The following is a 17470-nucleotide window of genomic DNA, read 5'->3' as shown; positions in this document are numbered from 1 at the left end:
TCCAGCACTACATCTTTGGTCACAATGTCTTTGTTACAACTGACCATCACCCACTAGAGACTATCCTGTCACGCCCACTCCATGATGCACCCGCACGGCTCCAGCGAATGATGATACAGATTCAGCCCTACGATTTAGAAGTCCGATACAGCCTTGGAGCAAAATAACTCAATTACAGAACGACATCGAAGTTCATTTCCATACAGTGATGAAATCCTTACCAGTGAGCGACTCTAAACTTGAGGAAATCCAGCATGAGACACGCCATGATGCCCAACTAGCAACACTCGCATCCCTTGTACGTGATGGTTGGCCGTCAAAACGTCAGTCTTGCCTAATGGAAGTTTTGACCTTCTGGAATATCCAGCACGAACTGAGCATCCACGATGGTCTGCTATTGAAAGGCCAGCGGATCATCATACCTCACACGCTAAGAACTAACATTCTACACCAACTCCACCATGCTCACCTGGGACTAGACAAAACTAAAATGCACGCAAGAATGATTGTATACTGGCCAAAGATGAATGCTGATATAGAGAGGTTTGTCCAGAATTGTGAAATATGTTCGAAGTTTGCTGCCAACAACCAGAAGGAAACGCTAAGAAGCAGCCAGATACCATCAATCCCATGGCAACACTTCGGTATTGACCTATCTGAGTGGAACAGAGCATGCTACCTCATAATCAGTGATTATTATAGCAGGTTTTTTGAAGTTGAAAAATTGCCAAGCCAAACTTTGTCCACCGTTATAGAAAAAATGAAAACCATTCTTTCACGTTGTTGGATTTCCCAGCTCATATCTCCTGACAACGGTCCACAACTCTTCTCTCAGGAATTCAAAGAGTGTGCTCAGTCATGGGGACTCAGCTTGAAAACATCTAGCCCCATATACCCAAAATCCAATGGGCTTGTAGAAAAGTCTGTCTAAATCTGCAAGAAAATACTCACTAAAGCAAAAGAAGCTGGAGCCGACCCTCATATTGCTCTTTTGGAATATAGGAATAGCCCAGTTGACAATTATGCTTCTCCAGCCCAGCTTCTAATGAGTCACCAGCTCCGGTCAATCCTACCATCAACATACCAACAGGTAAAACCCAGAATTGTTCCAGCAAAAGATTTCATGCAGCACAGGTCGGTTGAACAGAATAGGCAGAAATCTTACTATGAAAAATCAGCAAAGCAACTACTGGAACTTCAGACGGGTGACAAAGTATTTATCCAGAAAATGGCAAATAGCTCTTGGACAAAAGCCAAAATCATTTCGTGACATGAAAATCCTAGATCCTACGTTGTTGAAACCGCTGATGGATCTAGGCTGCGAAGAAACAGAACCCATATCTCTCGACGCCATTTTCCTACCCCCACATCACCGGGCACCCCAACAACTAAAAAAAAAACACTGACACAGCCTATCTGGACACCTCCCTTGCAGCAAATCCGCACATTGATTCTTATCCAATAGAAGAAGCCCGCGAAATTGATCAGGAGTCACACAAATAAGAGGCGCCACTGTCGCCAAACTCATCACCAAACATCAGACCTGCCGCCCCGCGCCATGTGGAAGTTACACCACTCCCTTCTGCATCAGTGAACTTGCCCCGGACTCGCAGTGGCAGAGTGATTAGGCCAATAACACGGCTTGATATATAGACCTTGTTAAGTGTGAAGAAGGGAGATGTAGCATTATCTATTATATTTGCTTGTGCTTGCTTATGTATTGCTTGTGTATGCTTTTGCTTATATTTCTTGCTTGTGCTTATTATGTGCTTATTGTGCTTATTTTATTGTAGGTGCTTGGGTCTAAATTAAACTATTGAATCAAAGAATTCAACACCAGCCACGTCTTCACAGGTTGTTTTGACGGATTTCTCTGATCATTTTTTGTTAATTTCTGATGTGAGATACAAGATTCATAAAATAAAATCACCAGAAACAGCAACCCGGATTCTTAATAAAAAAAAAAATCTAGTATGCTTAAAGGATAAACTGAATTTGACTGATTGGTCTCCTGTATTTGATGCTGATGAAATAAACTTTGCGACGGATTATTTTTTAGAAGCATTTAATGCTGCACTTGATGTGTCGTGCCCAAGAGTAAGAAAAGATAGCGGAAACATAATCAACCCTTCCAACCATGGATATCGCCCGCCCTTTTGACGTCAATAAAACATAAAAACTCTATAAAACTTTAATATTTTTCCCAAGTGAAGAAAATAGAAGAACTTTCAAAAATTATACGTAATGCTAAAATGAAATTTTATTTCGATTCTTTTAATGAAGTAAGTAAGTCCCCCCAAAAAACTTGGGAACTAATCAACAAAAAAAAACTAATCAGTCATGGAATAACTCTTATTTATTTTTTGTTGTCAAATAGGTTTATTCCGATTAATGTACCGGGTTTTTTTCATTCGACCTTGTGTCTCCAGCGTTTACCCTCTATTTATTTTTATTTTGTACAGATATTTTAAAATTAAACCTTGAACCTAGATCTCGACAATGATTGATAATCAATCAGGATTGAAAAAAACTCCTGAGACTAAATGAACCTAAACGAGAAAACATAGTCATATTGTGGAGAATATAGATACTTTTAATAGTCAATGCAATGAGGTTATCCTGCAAAGATCAAAGCTTACCCTCTTCATTATTAGCAAGGTTCAGCGTTTTAATCATTTTATTCTCATTTTATTCACTAGATTCTTGTAAAAAGCACCGAGGTGGGTCTCTCAAATATAATTTATAATATTTATTTCCCCTATTAAGTGAAAACATTTTTTTAAAGAACTCAGGCTAAGGTACAGTGTCAGATCAAGGGTGTATGAATTGCTGGTAAGATAGGGCTGGAGACGGTGTGTGTCAACTCTAACCCCTTGTTATGCAATGAATTATCGAAAAAGTGGGTGCCGCAAAATGTACTCTGCATTCCAGACGGCTTTAGTTAAGTAGCACTTGTACTATTTTCCAAAGCATTTCAGACCTGAAAGCCTTTCTCTGTTCAGAAAAAGAGGATAACCACAGGGCCTACGTATTGTTTTCAAAGACAATCAGATTTAGTGATAAATTGTTTATCTGAATTATTTTTTGATCCTGACCCTTGGTACTGTACTTATCGTCTATTTTTGAAAACCTCTCTAAGAAATATTGGCTCTTGATATTTTTCCATGTTTTTGGAACTAGGAAAAAACATTGCTTTACCAAAGACACAAATGACACTTTAAAACAAGATCAGCAGTAGAAAAATCGTCAGATAGCCGGAAGAAAATAAATTACAGACGTGTAACACAGAAAATAGTATTAAAACCTATTTTTCAATAAAGTGCTAAGTTTTGTAACTTTACAAACGTGGGAAAATATCATGATCCAGTTTTGTTTCAAATACACTTCAAGACTACAACAGCTGTGAAACAGTAATTTCTGTTCATTTCAAGTTTCAACTTCGCTCTTTATTTTCATCGAAATATCTGTTAAAAAAATTTTTTAATTTTGTATAAGTTTAAAAAAAACTTATACATTAACAGAAAAATATACAAATATGTGGGCCAGATGAAAGAGGATTGAAACATTTGGGCCTAATCAGGCCCTAAGTTTGAAAGGATCCGTGCTGCCTGCAAAATTATCATTTTTTTCAAAACTGTGGAATATTCTTAGCAATTCCAATAAGAGTAGCTTCTGGAGAAAGGTCACTTCCCTGGTTACAAAGAATAAAAAACTATGATATCAACAAAGAAGTCAGGAAAGATTAAACGATCTAGTAATTATGTACATACAAAGTGAAGGCGCAAGGAAATTAGGTTTTCAAACAGTTTTAGAAGAATTAATAGAGCTAAACTTAGAAACATGTAAATTCATTTATTCATATTCAGTGATGTAAATTTCAAAAGGAATTTTCCGCAGTTCCGTAATATCTAAAGGACAAAAACGTAAGTTAACGGAAGCTCAAAATGTGGATAAAAGAGGAAAAAACGTAAGCTTAAAATGAGAAAGCTGGACCCTCAAATGAAACAAGAGAAAGAGAACAACCTGAGAGATATATATGAACGGCTGAAAATGAACAACCTATACCATCAAAAGTAACAAGACCAATCCGAGCAGCGATGGCAAGAGGCATTGAAAAATGCCTGAAGCAATGATGAACAAAAAGGGATAAAAAATAAATATGTAATTAAAATCCTTTCAAAAACGACAATTAAAATGAGTAAAAAAAAAAATTAAAGAAAAAGGAAATATACTGTTAAAAGAAAAGCGGAAGTGAGAATTGCAAAAAATCAAAAATGAAAATGAAAAACAAAGATATATTTAATGAGAAGATATACGACAGCAAGAACAAAGAAATATGTAGAAGATATAAGTGACAGTGAGAATTAAAAGTAGCAGCAGAAATCAGAACGTGTTAAAAATGAAAGCGAAGAACAAACAATTGTTGGGTTAGCAGGCACGCAAAAGTGCGTATCAAAACGTGTAAAAAATGACAGTGAGGAACAAAGAATTGTGCTGTTAGAAGAAAAATGGCAGCAGGAAATAAAATGAGTCAAAAATGAAAGTGAAGAACAAAGAAATATTACGTCAGAACATCAACAAGATCACAATCTTCGATATCAACAAACTGCTGTGCAAAACCCAATACAAACCAACAATGATGCCGCAAACTACGCCAGTGTTTATTACTAGTCAGTGTTAATCATAAGCCAAAAAATGATTTATTTGATGGTTGCTACCTTTTTAGTAGAATTGCAGTACTACCTCCATAATTTCCAAATGAATTGGGTTGGCCTGTCATAGGACATTACTTGCTCTCTAAAGAGTTCCACAAACGAATACCAAACTTGAACTCATGTTTTGCCTTAGCTTCATTCAACGAGAGCGTTGATCAAACCATCGATAGTCGTAATAGCTTCCGGTTCAAAGTAGCTGGCCAAACCTATCACAAAATCAATTTAGTGGCACATCCATCATAGACTCCTGAAGGTGGTTTTGAACCACAATCATATGACCAAATATAATTTTTAGACACAAGTGAAGCTGCTAAACAGCACCTAGCAAATCCTTTTAGATGATGGGTTCTCTCGTAACCCAACAGATTTTTTGGTAGAAATATTGCAAAACACAAACCACAAAGCTAAGGGTTACATGAAAATGCGATAAGTGGAGGATAATTTAAATCAACCTGTGAATTCAAAGAGGCAACCGTCTCGGATAGAAGACAAGCGACAACGAAAATCAACTAGAATCAATAAAAGTGGTAACGAATTGCAAGTAAGGAGTGGAGCGACTCAACAGTAACCAAAAGTCGTTTAAAACGGAGTTTTGATGTCAATAGATATATCAAAAGAGTCAGCTATGTTAATTCCAAATATATACAAATCTTGAAGTTTATTGCTACAAATCAAAAGTTACGAGCCTGAGAAAATCTGCCAGATTTCCAAATAAGCGGAGGAACACCCCTGAAAGTTAAGGATTCTTAAATAAAATTCTAAAATCAGATTCCGCATATCCGGGAAGTTTCAAGCACCCATCAGCCAAAATCAGGAATTTTGTAAATTTCGCAAGAAGAAAGTTCACAGATGCGTAATTTTTTATTAGATAACACCAACTCGCCACGTGATTAAACTTATAGGTTTGAACGCAACCAGTTATTATATGTCAGTAGGAAGGGCCAAAAAACGAAAATTTTCAATTATTATAAATGATGATTCTGTATTTTGACAACAGATTACAACAATTCGAAAACCTTAATAAAGAAAACCAAAAGTTTGAAGCTTACTAGACCATCGGTGTTAGAAATCGGGCTGTTTCAATAATCAAATATCTTTGACGAGACTGCAGTAAGAAAAGACACATCAGTATGAAAAACTTATCTAGACGTAGACCCAAATAATGAAAACTTACAAGTGTTATAAATGATAATTCGTTGGAAGAAAAAGAACTTTTTGTCCCGCCACATGAAAAATTAACAAATATACAACATCGACCATCGTATAAGAGTAGAACAATAAGGACAGCTAAAGCAATGGGCATTGGCAAATTGTCCGAAGCAATGACAATCCAAAATGAAGATGAAAGAAAGATGGGTTTAGAAGATAAGCGACAGCAAGAATCAAAAAATGTTAAAATTGAAAATGATAGTGACATTTGTTGGAAGAAAAAGAAGCTTTTGTCCCACCCTCTAAACAGTTAACAAATCTATAGCCTGAACCATCGTGTAAGACTAGACCAATAAGGGCAGCTAAAGCAAAGTGCATTGACAATTTCTCTGAAGTAGTGAAAATACAGAATGAAGTAGAAACAAAAATGGAGTTAGAAGATTAGCGACAGCGAGAATCAAAACATGTCAAAATTGAAAATGATAATGATGTGAACTAAAATAATGATTCTTTGGAACGACCTGAACTATGAAACGTGATAAGACCTAGAGAACACCCCGAAACAACTAAATTAACAACAGGTGAAACTTAACAACCTGGACTATCAAATGATACAAGGCCCAAAATACGAAAAATTTACAAGTGTTATAAATGATAATTTCTCAGAAAAATAAGTTCTTGTTGAACCATTAACAAATCTACAACCTGGACCGTCCTGTAAAACTAGATCAATAAGGGCAGCTAAAGAAAAGGGAATTGGCAAATTGTCTGAAGAAATACAAAACCAAAATGAAGAAGAGAGAAAAATAGGCCTCCACATTGGAGACTATCTCTGCGAAATTCACTTGCGTTGAGGTAGGCAAAATTTAGGTCCCTTAGACCAAACATGGGTTTCTTTCGGAGTAAGAACTTTAGAAGATAGGTTCACAATGGCCGGACCAGGACAAAATCTAGGAAGAAAACAGCATTTTTCGTATTCCAATTTTTTTAACTTTTCTGATAAACGAGCCTTAGCCAGCCCTCTGCTCTCGCTGTGGATCATGCGATCACACCTCAAACAGTGCCTCTCCGTGTTCGGAAAAAATGTTCTGTCTAGAATGTAAAGTTACCGGCCATATTTGTTACAGTGTAAAGTGTCCTAATAACAACAGTCAACTAGCAAAGCCAAGGGTATGACATGGATGTGTCTGCTACTACGCAAGCTGTACTTTTGTGGAATATTAATGGTGGACTATTAGTCAAAATTCCTGTGATCAAAGGTTTGCTTTCGAATTGTGACGTATTGTGCTTGCAAGAGCATTTCTTGACGAGTCATAGTTTAGGTCTTCTGAAAATTGACAATAATTTTGCTAGCTATTCGGTGCCTGCCAAGCAATCTGCTTCCAGCGACCGCCCTTTGAGTGGTATTGCGATGCTTGTTGGAACTTTGTGCCGCTCGAATATGTTTTGTTCATGTGAATTTTTTCTTGCTGTCCGTATAAAAGAGTATCTTATTGTAAACGTCTATTTCCCAACAGATTATCGCAATGACCGATCGGAATTTTTGTTTACTTCTGGGTGTAAGAAACTAGGGTCTTGCCTCTCAAAGATTCACCTGTTAGGTAAGTGTTGAATTATTATAGGAGATTTTAACTGTAATTTAACTGACGCCTCATTATTACGTACTTCTATCTTATCTGGTATTTTTGACGATTGGCTTAGGATATTGCCAAAAGATTTCGATTACACTTACAGACACTATTCAAGTCACGTATCGAACCTTGACCATGCAGTTTCTTCTATAAATCTCCAAGTGTTGCCTATTAACGTCGTTACTGATTTCCAACTCTCAGACCACCCTCCAATATCTGCATCTATTTATTTGTCCTCTGTTCAGCTTACTCCCACTACACAACCACTTCAGCCCCACGCCCAATTTTACAGGGACTGGAAAAATATCCAAGATGACCTTTTTGCAGCAGTAACTAATTATGTCCTTCATAGAATTCATGTTCTGTTCCAGCTGCTCATGGAAAATCCCCAAGTTGCTGCAAATGAAATACGGGTGTTGCTAGATATCTATCTTGCACAAATTTACCATGCTCTGCGATGCGCAGAAAAAGCCAGTATACCTCTTAAACGTATACGTCGGGGTGTCACAAAGCACTGGTCCAGTAATCCGAGCCTAGTTGAAGCTTGGAGAAAATCCAAATTTTGGTACCATTTGTGGCTCCAGTGCGAGCGTCCTCGCTCTGCCTGGTTTTCTAACATTCGTCTTTTTACCAAAAAAAAGTTTGCAAGAGAACTATGTATCCAAATGAACAAGATAGTTGAAGAGACATCCCAGCATGCCTTTCTGTCCCAGCCTTTCTTCTGGAGAAATGCATCAAGAGATCCTCCTAGCGCCCGCCTCTCTGCTCAAGTTATTCCTGATTCTGAATTGAATTCATATTTTTCTGCTGAATTCTCCACACCAGATGCCACCCTACAGTCCGAATATGAAGATAAGCTTGATAAATTTCTGTCTAGTTGTCCAACAGACAATTTTGTTGTTTCGGTTGATTCTGTTCTGCGACCAATCCAATGCCTAAAGCGTAAGAAATCTTCTGACATCGATAAAATGAGCGCTCTTCATATTCTGCATGGAAGCGAGCTCCTGGTAAACCATATTGCTCTTTGGATGCATATGATTGTCACCCAAGGAGTTGTACCTTCTCCTTCCTTAATTGGAGATCTCACTCCGATTCCAAAGAAAGGTAAACTCGCAATCCAGTGCTCGTCCTTCCACCCTATAACAGTGGCCACTACCTTCTGTAAGCTTTTTGAACTTCTGTTCATTGACCAACTGAACGCAAAATTCTATGTTCCACCTAACCAATTTGGATTCCAGCCACTTCTCGGTTGTGCCTACACTTTGTCGGTTGTCGCGAACGCATTTATCGATGCTGATGCATCAGGCGAAACTCTCGTGTTGGCTGGGCATGATGTTCGTAAAGCGTTCGACTCTCTCATTCACGCCGCTATGCTACTCCATGCAGAAAAACGTGGAGTGAGCCCCTCATATATCAGAGCCCTTCGAGACATGTATTATCGTCTTAATGTTCGCCTAATACTTTCATTCATTAGCTAAAGTTGACGGCTCTCAAGTCTATGCACCAACCCCTAATATTTTTGTCAATGTTGAAAAAGGTACCCGTCAAGTTGCTGTTTCTTCCCCTTCACTCTTCAATAATGTAGTTCTTGATGCACAGTCAGCTGTTCCCACATCATTCATCTTTGCCGGTCTTGATTTATCTCTCGTATGTTATGCAGACGACATTCTGAATGTGAGCCGCACTATCCAGCGCATGAGCGAGACTTTCGCAACGCTACAATCTGAGTATGCGAAACTAGGTCTTCAGTTCAATGCTGAAAAATCCGAAGTTGTATTCTTCAATTGGAAGCAAGCGTCACCTAGGGATATTCCTCTCGGAAATAGTAGGATTAAGCCAGTAGATCATATCACCTACCTTAGTCCTCCCATTGGTTTGTCAGTAATACACACGCGACAACTATTAATTACTCACATTGAGCGTAGAGTTGGGTTATCATATGCTTCTTTTGTAACTAATAAGTTACAGTTCAACCGCCATCTTCTCTCGAAACTTTTTAACTCTGTCGCTCTACCACACTATCTGTACATATCAACGTTTTGAAAAATGCTCACAAATTCTGACAAGTCAAAAATTTGTTCAGTTTTCTTCCGGTTCGCAAAATATCTTTTACATTTTCCCCCTTGGACGCGCAATTCTTATCTGATTAGAAAATTCAGCATTGCTGACCCCATTATAGCTGTGGAAAAGCAATTTCGTGCTTATAATTCCCGTTTAATGAAGTTGAATCATCCCTGGTCGTCAGTATTAACCCATTAGTTAAGATGTATTTGTTGTGTTTTTTTTTATTTTATTTTTTTTTTTTTTTTTTAAGTGTTTGTTTTCGCACTTAGTGTAATTAGTGTTTGGTTGTTTTTTTTTTACCAATTAAGGCTTGATGCAATGATGTTCATATTATTTATGTTTTTTCAGTATTTAGGAGCCTAAAAAAAGAAAAGAAACATGTTGCGTACCTACAGAGCAGTGTATAATTGTGTTTTTCTTTCTCGTTTTGTGTAATTTGTTCTAAGTGCTGATTTAGATCTTAGCTCCAGCGTTCGTCACTACAAACCACATGTATAACTCCTAAGTTTATGTGTATTGCTTTTTTTTTTTGCTTATTGCTCCGTCTTTTCCTTTTTTGTATGACGGGTTTTCCATAATAATAATAATAATAATAATACAAAAGTTGTGGCGGAAAGTATTGAGCTATTCTAGAAACCTGCTGAAAACTGAGCTATTCTAGAAATCTGCTGAAAATCTGTCGGTGAAAGGTTATGCTGTAGAAAATGTCTAGTTTTTGAAATTGTATTACTATGAAAAAACGTCGTTTTTTTGTTCTTTTAAAGTGTGAATCAATGACTGAAAACCAATCTTATCCCTAAATTGCATTTCGGAGTGTGTACTTAGGTTTAGGCGGAAACGAAGAGAAATCGGAAGAATTCCCTTTGCACTACAATGCTGTCAAAATTCTTGTTGATTAATAAGGTTGGCGTGTTTTTAGACAAATCGAAATAATTAAGAACAGACGTGGTCAAAAGCTCCCTGTAAGCTAGTCGTAAATAATTTCTGAGACCACACTGGCTAATCATTATAAAACATAAAATCGCGAAGAAAGGAAAAAAACGAGGACAATTAACATCCAGTGAAAAAAATGAAAAATTATGCAAATATTTCGGTCAAGACCTCCGCTTGACCGTCCTCAGTACAGAATAAAACTGATAAAAATATAAAAACCAAACCATAAAATAAAAACACAAAACTAAAATCGGACGACCCTTTCTTAGTAACGGTGAAAGGGTAACTGAATAAAAAACACAAGTCTAAATGGCATTTCACAATTTCATTTTACGTAAAGCACTCTTAAAGACTAATCGCTTTCCAGTTCGATCATTATCGGCGATTCTGTTTGATTGCACAATATAATTTTATGGATGTATGTAAAAATGATCAGAATTAATAATTTTGTCATAAATGGGACTTAGAAAAGTTTCTCCAGTGTCTCTATTAAGAACTACCTTTTGGTGAATGTGCTTTTTTATTTCACCTGCCTCCCTGAAAACTTTCATGAGACCTTTAACGGGGGAAAAAATGGATATTTCGTCAAACAAAATGAAACGGTGTGGACTCTCATACACATGTTGCGCAAAGGCGGAATAAAAAACCTCAGGCCTTTGACGTAAATTCATGGCCTTGTCGATTGAGGTTTTATGTTCTGATAACCTCTCCCCCAATTGCTGTTGGGTTCTACCAACATAAAAACAGCCACAATAACAAGGAATTCTATAAACACCACTACCCACAATGGGGCTGGTTTTATCTTTACCGTTGTTAAAAAAAGTTCTGTGTAATATTTGAATTCTTAAAGGCAACATTAAGTTTATGTTTTTTAAGGATTCTTTTCAATTTGTCACTCAATTTCGGAATGTAGGGTAGAACAGTGAAAAGTTTCTTATCATCCACTAATTGGACGGTCTCTGTTGGGGTTTATGGATTTGATGCATTCCTTTCTGCCTTTTTTCGACTTTAGTCTATAATGCTCTCAAGTATTTTTATAGGGTAGGCATTGCAAAATAAAATGTCCTTAATATAATTCAATTCTGAGTCTATTTGAGGCTCTGAGAATATCCTTATTACTCGGTCAACCAAATAAATAACAACTCCGCTTTTTATGCAGGGAGAGTGGTTGGAGGAAAAATGCAAATACCTATGGTTATGCGTAGGTTTTCTATAAATAGAAAATTCAAGGCCAGGAGACTTATTAAAAATTAAAACATCTAGAAAAGGAAGTTTGTGGTTATGTTCTAGTTCAAAAGTGAACTATAGGTTAGAGTCCAAAATGTTGAGATGAGTTAAGAAGGAGTTAAGTGACTCCCCTCCATGCTCCCACACAGAAATAGCATCATCCACAAACCGACCCCAGAATCGGTGTTTCATATGAAAATTATTTAGAGCAGAGATTTCAATGAATTCCATATAAAAAGTTGCCAAAAAGGGTGAAAGACTTGTACCCATGGGTAAACGTCTGATTTAGGTGAAAAATTGATTATTATTATCGGAAATATGAGGAGGAACTATTGCAAAGACAGACAAGACGCATAATAGTTTCTATATCCAGTGTTTTGTAGTCTTTTTCATCAATATTATCTTCCTGTTTCCTTTGAAGAGCTAGTTCACATTTTTTAATATCGCAAGACGTATCGAAATTGCTCAAAATTGTATCTTTTTTTTTATTTCAATATCTTTTAATTTTTCAACAAGGTGAACTGAATTTCTTATGTATGAAGTTTGTGTTTGCATAAGGGGGCAAAAAAGTGTTGACAACCATTTCCGCAATCTGGCAGTCGGGGAGCTATAAGTATATATATATATTTGCGAGGCTCTGAGCATATCCTTATTACTCGGTCAAGCAAAGAAATAACAACTCCTCTTTTTATGCAGGGAGAGTGGTTGGAGGAAAAATGCAAATACCTATCGTTAGGCGTAGGTTTTCTATAAATAGAAAATTCAAGGCCAGGATACTTATTAAAAATTAAAACACCTAGAAAAGGAGGTTTGTGGTTATGTTCTAGTTCTAAAATGAACTGAAGGTTAGAGTCCAAAGTGTTTAGATGAGTTAAGAAAGAGTTAAGTGACTCCCCTCCATGCTCCCACACAGAAATAGCATCATCCACAAACCGACCCCAGAATCGGTGTTTGATATGAAAATTATTTAGAGCAGAGGTTTCAATGAATTCCATATAAAAAGTTACCAAAAATGGTGAAAGACTTGTACCCATGGGTAGACCACTGATTTGGGTGAAAAATTGATTATTATATCGGAAATATGAGGAGTAACTATTGCAAAGACGGACAAGACGCATAATAGTTTCTATATCCAGTGTTTTGTAGTCTATTTCATCAATGTTTCAGAGAGCTATAAGAAGCCACAATTGGGCGTAGAGGAACTCCATCTTTGTGGATTTTTGGGAGCCCGTAAAATTTAGGAGCTGAACAACCTTTATAAAAAAATAATGTATACATTTGTGGAGTAATAAGTCTTTCAGTTTGCAAAATTCTTAGCTCCTTACGTGCTAAACGGGTGAACTTATCGGTGGGGTCTGAATCTATAGGCTTGTAAGTATGGGTGTCGGATATTTTCTTTCTTTTGACCTCGTTTATGTTCTCGTTTTCTTCCTTGTCATTCAATGTGTATTTTCCATTCATTTATTTAAGTAAACTAAAGATTTCCTAAGTATGACAAAGGCTACTTCTCAATGAAAAATGACTCTTGAAAGATGTTTAATTTTGTTGAATAGTGCTTTGAGAAAGAGCTCATTTAGCTTAGTTCATCAAAATAAAATCAACTTAACAATAAGGTTCACAAATTTGCCAGGAAGGGACTTACACAAAGTAATAAAAATTCAGGTTTTCTTATTTAGGGATCTCTAAACCTACCCGAAGGTGGCAGGATTATAAAACGTTGAACCTAACTATCTTCTCTAAAAATTATGTTAGTATGCTACATCTATCTCTTCTGTGTTGATCAAGGCAAAATAGATACAAATTCTTTTCTTAAGCAAGTGTTCTATGTTTGTGTAAGGGTTTCAGCTACCCTTTCAGCCTCTATAATCCTTATGATTGATCCCATTCTTACACCACAGCTTGGCTAGCAAAGGGTGACAAGCCATTGTTAGAAAAATTGATGATTTTCCCCCTTAGTTTATCAATCAATCAATCAATCAATCATTTTATTAATACTAAACTGTATTACAAACGTAAAGAAAAATTATTTGGCCCAAGAAGCTTGGCTTGTTGTGGGCCTTACAACACAATAATAAAGTACTAAAAAAACCATGAATATTAATATAAATAAAACAATATTTATGAAATATAGATTAAATATAATAAAAAATAACATACAGAAAAAAAATAATAATAATAACTATACATGCATGAAAAACACAAAAGGATGAAAACGAGGAAAAGAGACAACAGGCAAAATAAGCGAAGGAGAGAAATTACTAAACTGGAAATACACGACGAATAACTGCCTTTGCAGACAGAAATAACGGGACATCCGGTGAGATTGAATTCCATAATTGAATTGATTTATAAACAGGAGACCTCTGGGCTGCTGTAGATGAACGTTTGGGCAAAATAAATCTACGAGAAGAACTACGTAAAAAAGTAGAGTACCTACCTGAGCCTGTCCGTGAAAAAAATTGCTGTAGAGGCGGAGGAAGTGTACCTAGAAAAGCAGAATGCCCTATATAAAGATTACTTTTACTCACAATGCGATCCAGCGGAGCTATTCCAGTATCATTATAAAGATCAGAGGAAGGGTAAAGCCGAGGGAGAAGAAAAGTAGCCTTCACTGCCCTATAACATACCCATTGCAAATAAGTTTATCTACATCTCACATACAGCCCGACCTACATATCAAGTAAAAGACAAAACTTAAAACACTGCCTATGCATATTGCCCCGTATCTTACATGCCGTCAACCCATATTTACCACATAGCATGATAATTCTTAAAAGTAAATATATATACCAAAACCTAAGATATACAGAAAAACGGAAAAGTCTCAATAAAAGTTAAACTAAAACAAAAAATTAATTGATAAAAAACAAATAATAAAGTTTATATCAGGAAATACTTCAGACACTACCTTCTCAAACCTGTAAATGACAAGGTTGACTTTTATAGATAAGCCATAAAAGTGGAGTGTTTTGATTATTCCCTGTAAATTTACAAAAAATCGTTTCATTTTCATTCGTGCTAATCATTTTATATCTATCCTGTCTTTCTTTTAGGTACTTAACAGAAATTCAAGTGCAGAAGAGACCACAGAGACCAGTGTTCCACAAAGCAGACTTGGAGACTCTCAGCAAATGTTTCAAGAAGACAATCTTAATAGTTCGTTCATTATTGACTGCCCTCCTGATAAGAACAGTATATCTTACAGATTACTTCACCGTTTAGAATTAAACTATTGTGAGTTTTCTGATGAAGAACAACCTGATTCACTAGAATCTGAAGATTTCTGGGACGAACAAATAGACACAACGAAAGAGAAAAAAAGTGATATTTCCATTTTGCTAAATACTTATTCACCCCGGGATAATATAAATGTTCTAGAATTTCTTCTTGAATCACGATTTTGCATTCCAATATATTCAAAGGACACTTTAGAGTTACTTCGGATCGCAAAAAGAATTGAAGAAAACATATTTCTTGGAGTTGATCTAACACTTCCACGAGTTGCCATTATAAGCCAAGTAAAAAGCTTTGAAACTTCTACAAAACATGTTATGGAAGAGCTTTTCAACTTGAAAACTTCACTGGGAAGTACGGAGATAAAAGGTCTAGAGGTGGGTCAGGGTTTAGTTATTCTTGCAAACAGGGATAAGAAACCTTGCATTGTCATCCATATTCAGGGTGATTTTAAACCATATTGGGAATTCCTGAAGGGTTTTGTTGACTACCTTGTGGTTGAGGATGAATATCAATCTGGTTCGAATAAGGAATCTCCCTTTATAAGCAAATATTCTTCCCAAAGTTCTCTACCCAAATTCATTACAGTATGGATCCATAGCCAGAGAAAATGTATTAATTCTGATTATCGTCCCTTTTACCTTATTGAATGTCCGTTGAAGTATCTCATTGAAACTCAGCAGAAACAGCAAATAGGTAAAGTTTTTCGTTCTGCTGAAATGCATAAAAAACCTCTATGTTCTATTTCGTCATTAATCGAAGAGTATTCAACACCAATGTTACCCTTTCCTACAGTAGACACCTTAAAAGAAATGCATCAAAATATTTTAGAAATGAATTGCTTGGAAAACTATAGGTCTGATATTCTAGTATTGCAAAAAAGTTATGCTATAGAAGGTGGATTACAAGATGATTTAAACGAATTTAAGATAAAAAATGACGAAAAAAGTCGTTCAGAAACAGAGTTGAAAATTGTCAAACAAAAGGAGTATCGCAAGAGTCAGTGTGAGAATTTTTTTATGCAATATCCAGAGAACGACTGCCTTATCAGGTATTTCCTTAACGGCTTCCAGAAAGGCAATATTGACAATATTTTGCTTCATTTTCGTGTTTTAGATGATGCTATTAGACAAAATCTAGCTAATTCTAAGATTGCAGCTCAACTCGATATTGAACTAACTGAGAGATCAGAACAGTTTCTGGAAGTTTTGAAAGTACAAGACAACGACAACGATATAGAATCCTTTAGAAAGGAGTATCTGAACGCAAAGGAGAAAAGAAATAATGCTTACTTTTCACAACGCCACATATGGAGGGAAGTTTCATTACTTTATTCATCTGGTGTTTCTAGAAATTTTAACCATATACCACAAATGGCAGCCGCTTGTTTGGTAGCAGGTGAAACCCTAGAGCTTTATGATGGAGACGCTAACATGCTAAATGACGACTGGGTAGCTGCTGTTTTGAAAAATGTATCACATATGCTTTCAAACAAAAGGATTTTTGTATTATCTGTACTGGGCGAGCAGAGTAGTGGTAAATCAACTTTATTGAACACCATGTTTGGTATTCGACTTGCAACTAGCATAGGTCAATGCACTAGAGGCCTTTCAATGACCCTAGTAAAAACGGTTAACAGAAAAGAATATGATTATGTCCTAATCTTTGATACTGAAGGTCTCCGCGCACCGGAGCATAGAGGCATAATTGGAAGTCCAGTGCGAGATAATAAAATTGCAACCCTTTCGATCTTACCATCAGATGCGGTTATTTTAGTTATTAAAGGAGAAAACGACAATGCTTTAAAAGAAATTCTACCCATTGTTGCACTTGCTTACAAAGGATCTAAGCTGGCAGAAGAGAATGGGGGCATTGTTAGTTGCAAAATATTTGCAGCCTATAATCAAGTAAGGTGTGATGAAGAGAATGTGAATAAACTTCAGAATATTTTTACTCAACTATCAGCAACACTTGTTGAATCATTTAGGAAAGCAAATTCGGTAGAAGATTTGCAAGTTCATACTTCTGTTAGTTTCCCAAGGATGTTCACTAATAAGCAGGACATACAGGTTTTTGGATGTAATTCTAAAGGCGATCCACCAAATGATGTACCCAACGAGGTATTTAGTCGACAAATCATAGATTTCCGAGAGCATATTCACAATGAAGTCGTTGCTCAGCCAGGTTGGAAAGCCAAAAAATTAGATAGTCTAGACAATTATTTGTTTTCAGTTTGGGAGTGCTTAAGAAATGCTAACTTTGACCTATCTTTTCAAACAGTTGTTGAAAGACACACATACACTAAGCTTCAAAGCGAATATCAGGAATTGAGAAAATCATATCTCGAATTATACGAGGACAAATATGATTCCTTGATAAGCAAATACAAAGAAGATTTCTCTTCAAAAAAACAAAATTTGAGGGAACTGGACGAAATATTGAGTCTTGCTAACCATCTTGCAGAGATAATGAAACCTAAGACTGACAAATTTAAAAAAGAAGTCAAAGCAATTGTTG

General features: G+C 36.3%; 1 protein-coding gene across 1 annotated transcript in view; it reads left to right on the top strand.

Moving 5' to 3' along the window:
• The window catches only part of LOC148941756 (uncharacterized), a 38380-nt gene that overhangs the window by 18393 nt on the left and 2517 nt on the right, over nucleotides 1-17470 (top strand). The window contains 1 exon segment of the mRNA XM_089104623.1: nucleotides 14773-17470. Within this exon segment, the coding sequence (XP_088960749.1) occupies nucleotides 14773-17470 (2698 nt within the window).

This window comes from Artemia sp. Qi Xiang Cuo, chromosome 18 (genome assembly GCF_049724085.1).
Source record: "Artemia sp. Qi Xiang Cuo chromosome 18, ASM4972408v1, whole genome shotgun sequence".
Taxonomy (NCBI): domain Eukaryota; kingdom Metazoa; phylum Arthropoda; class Branchiopoda; order Anostraca; family Artemiidae; genus Artemia; species Artemia sp. Qi Xiang Cuo.
This window is presented reverse-complemented; position numbering and strand designations above follow the sequence as displayed.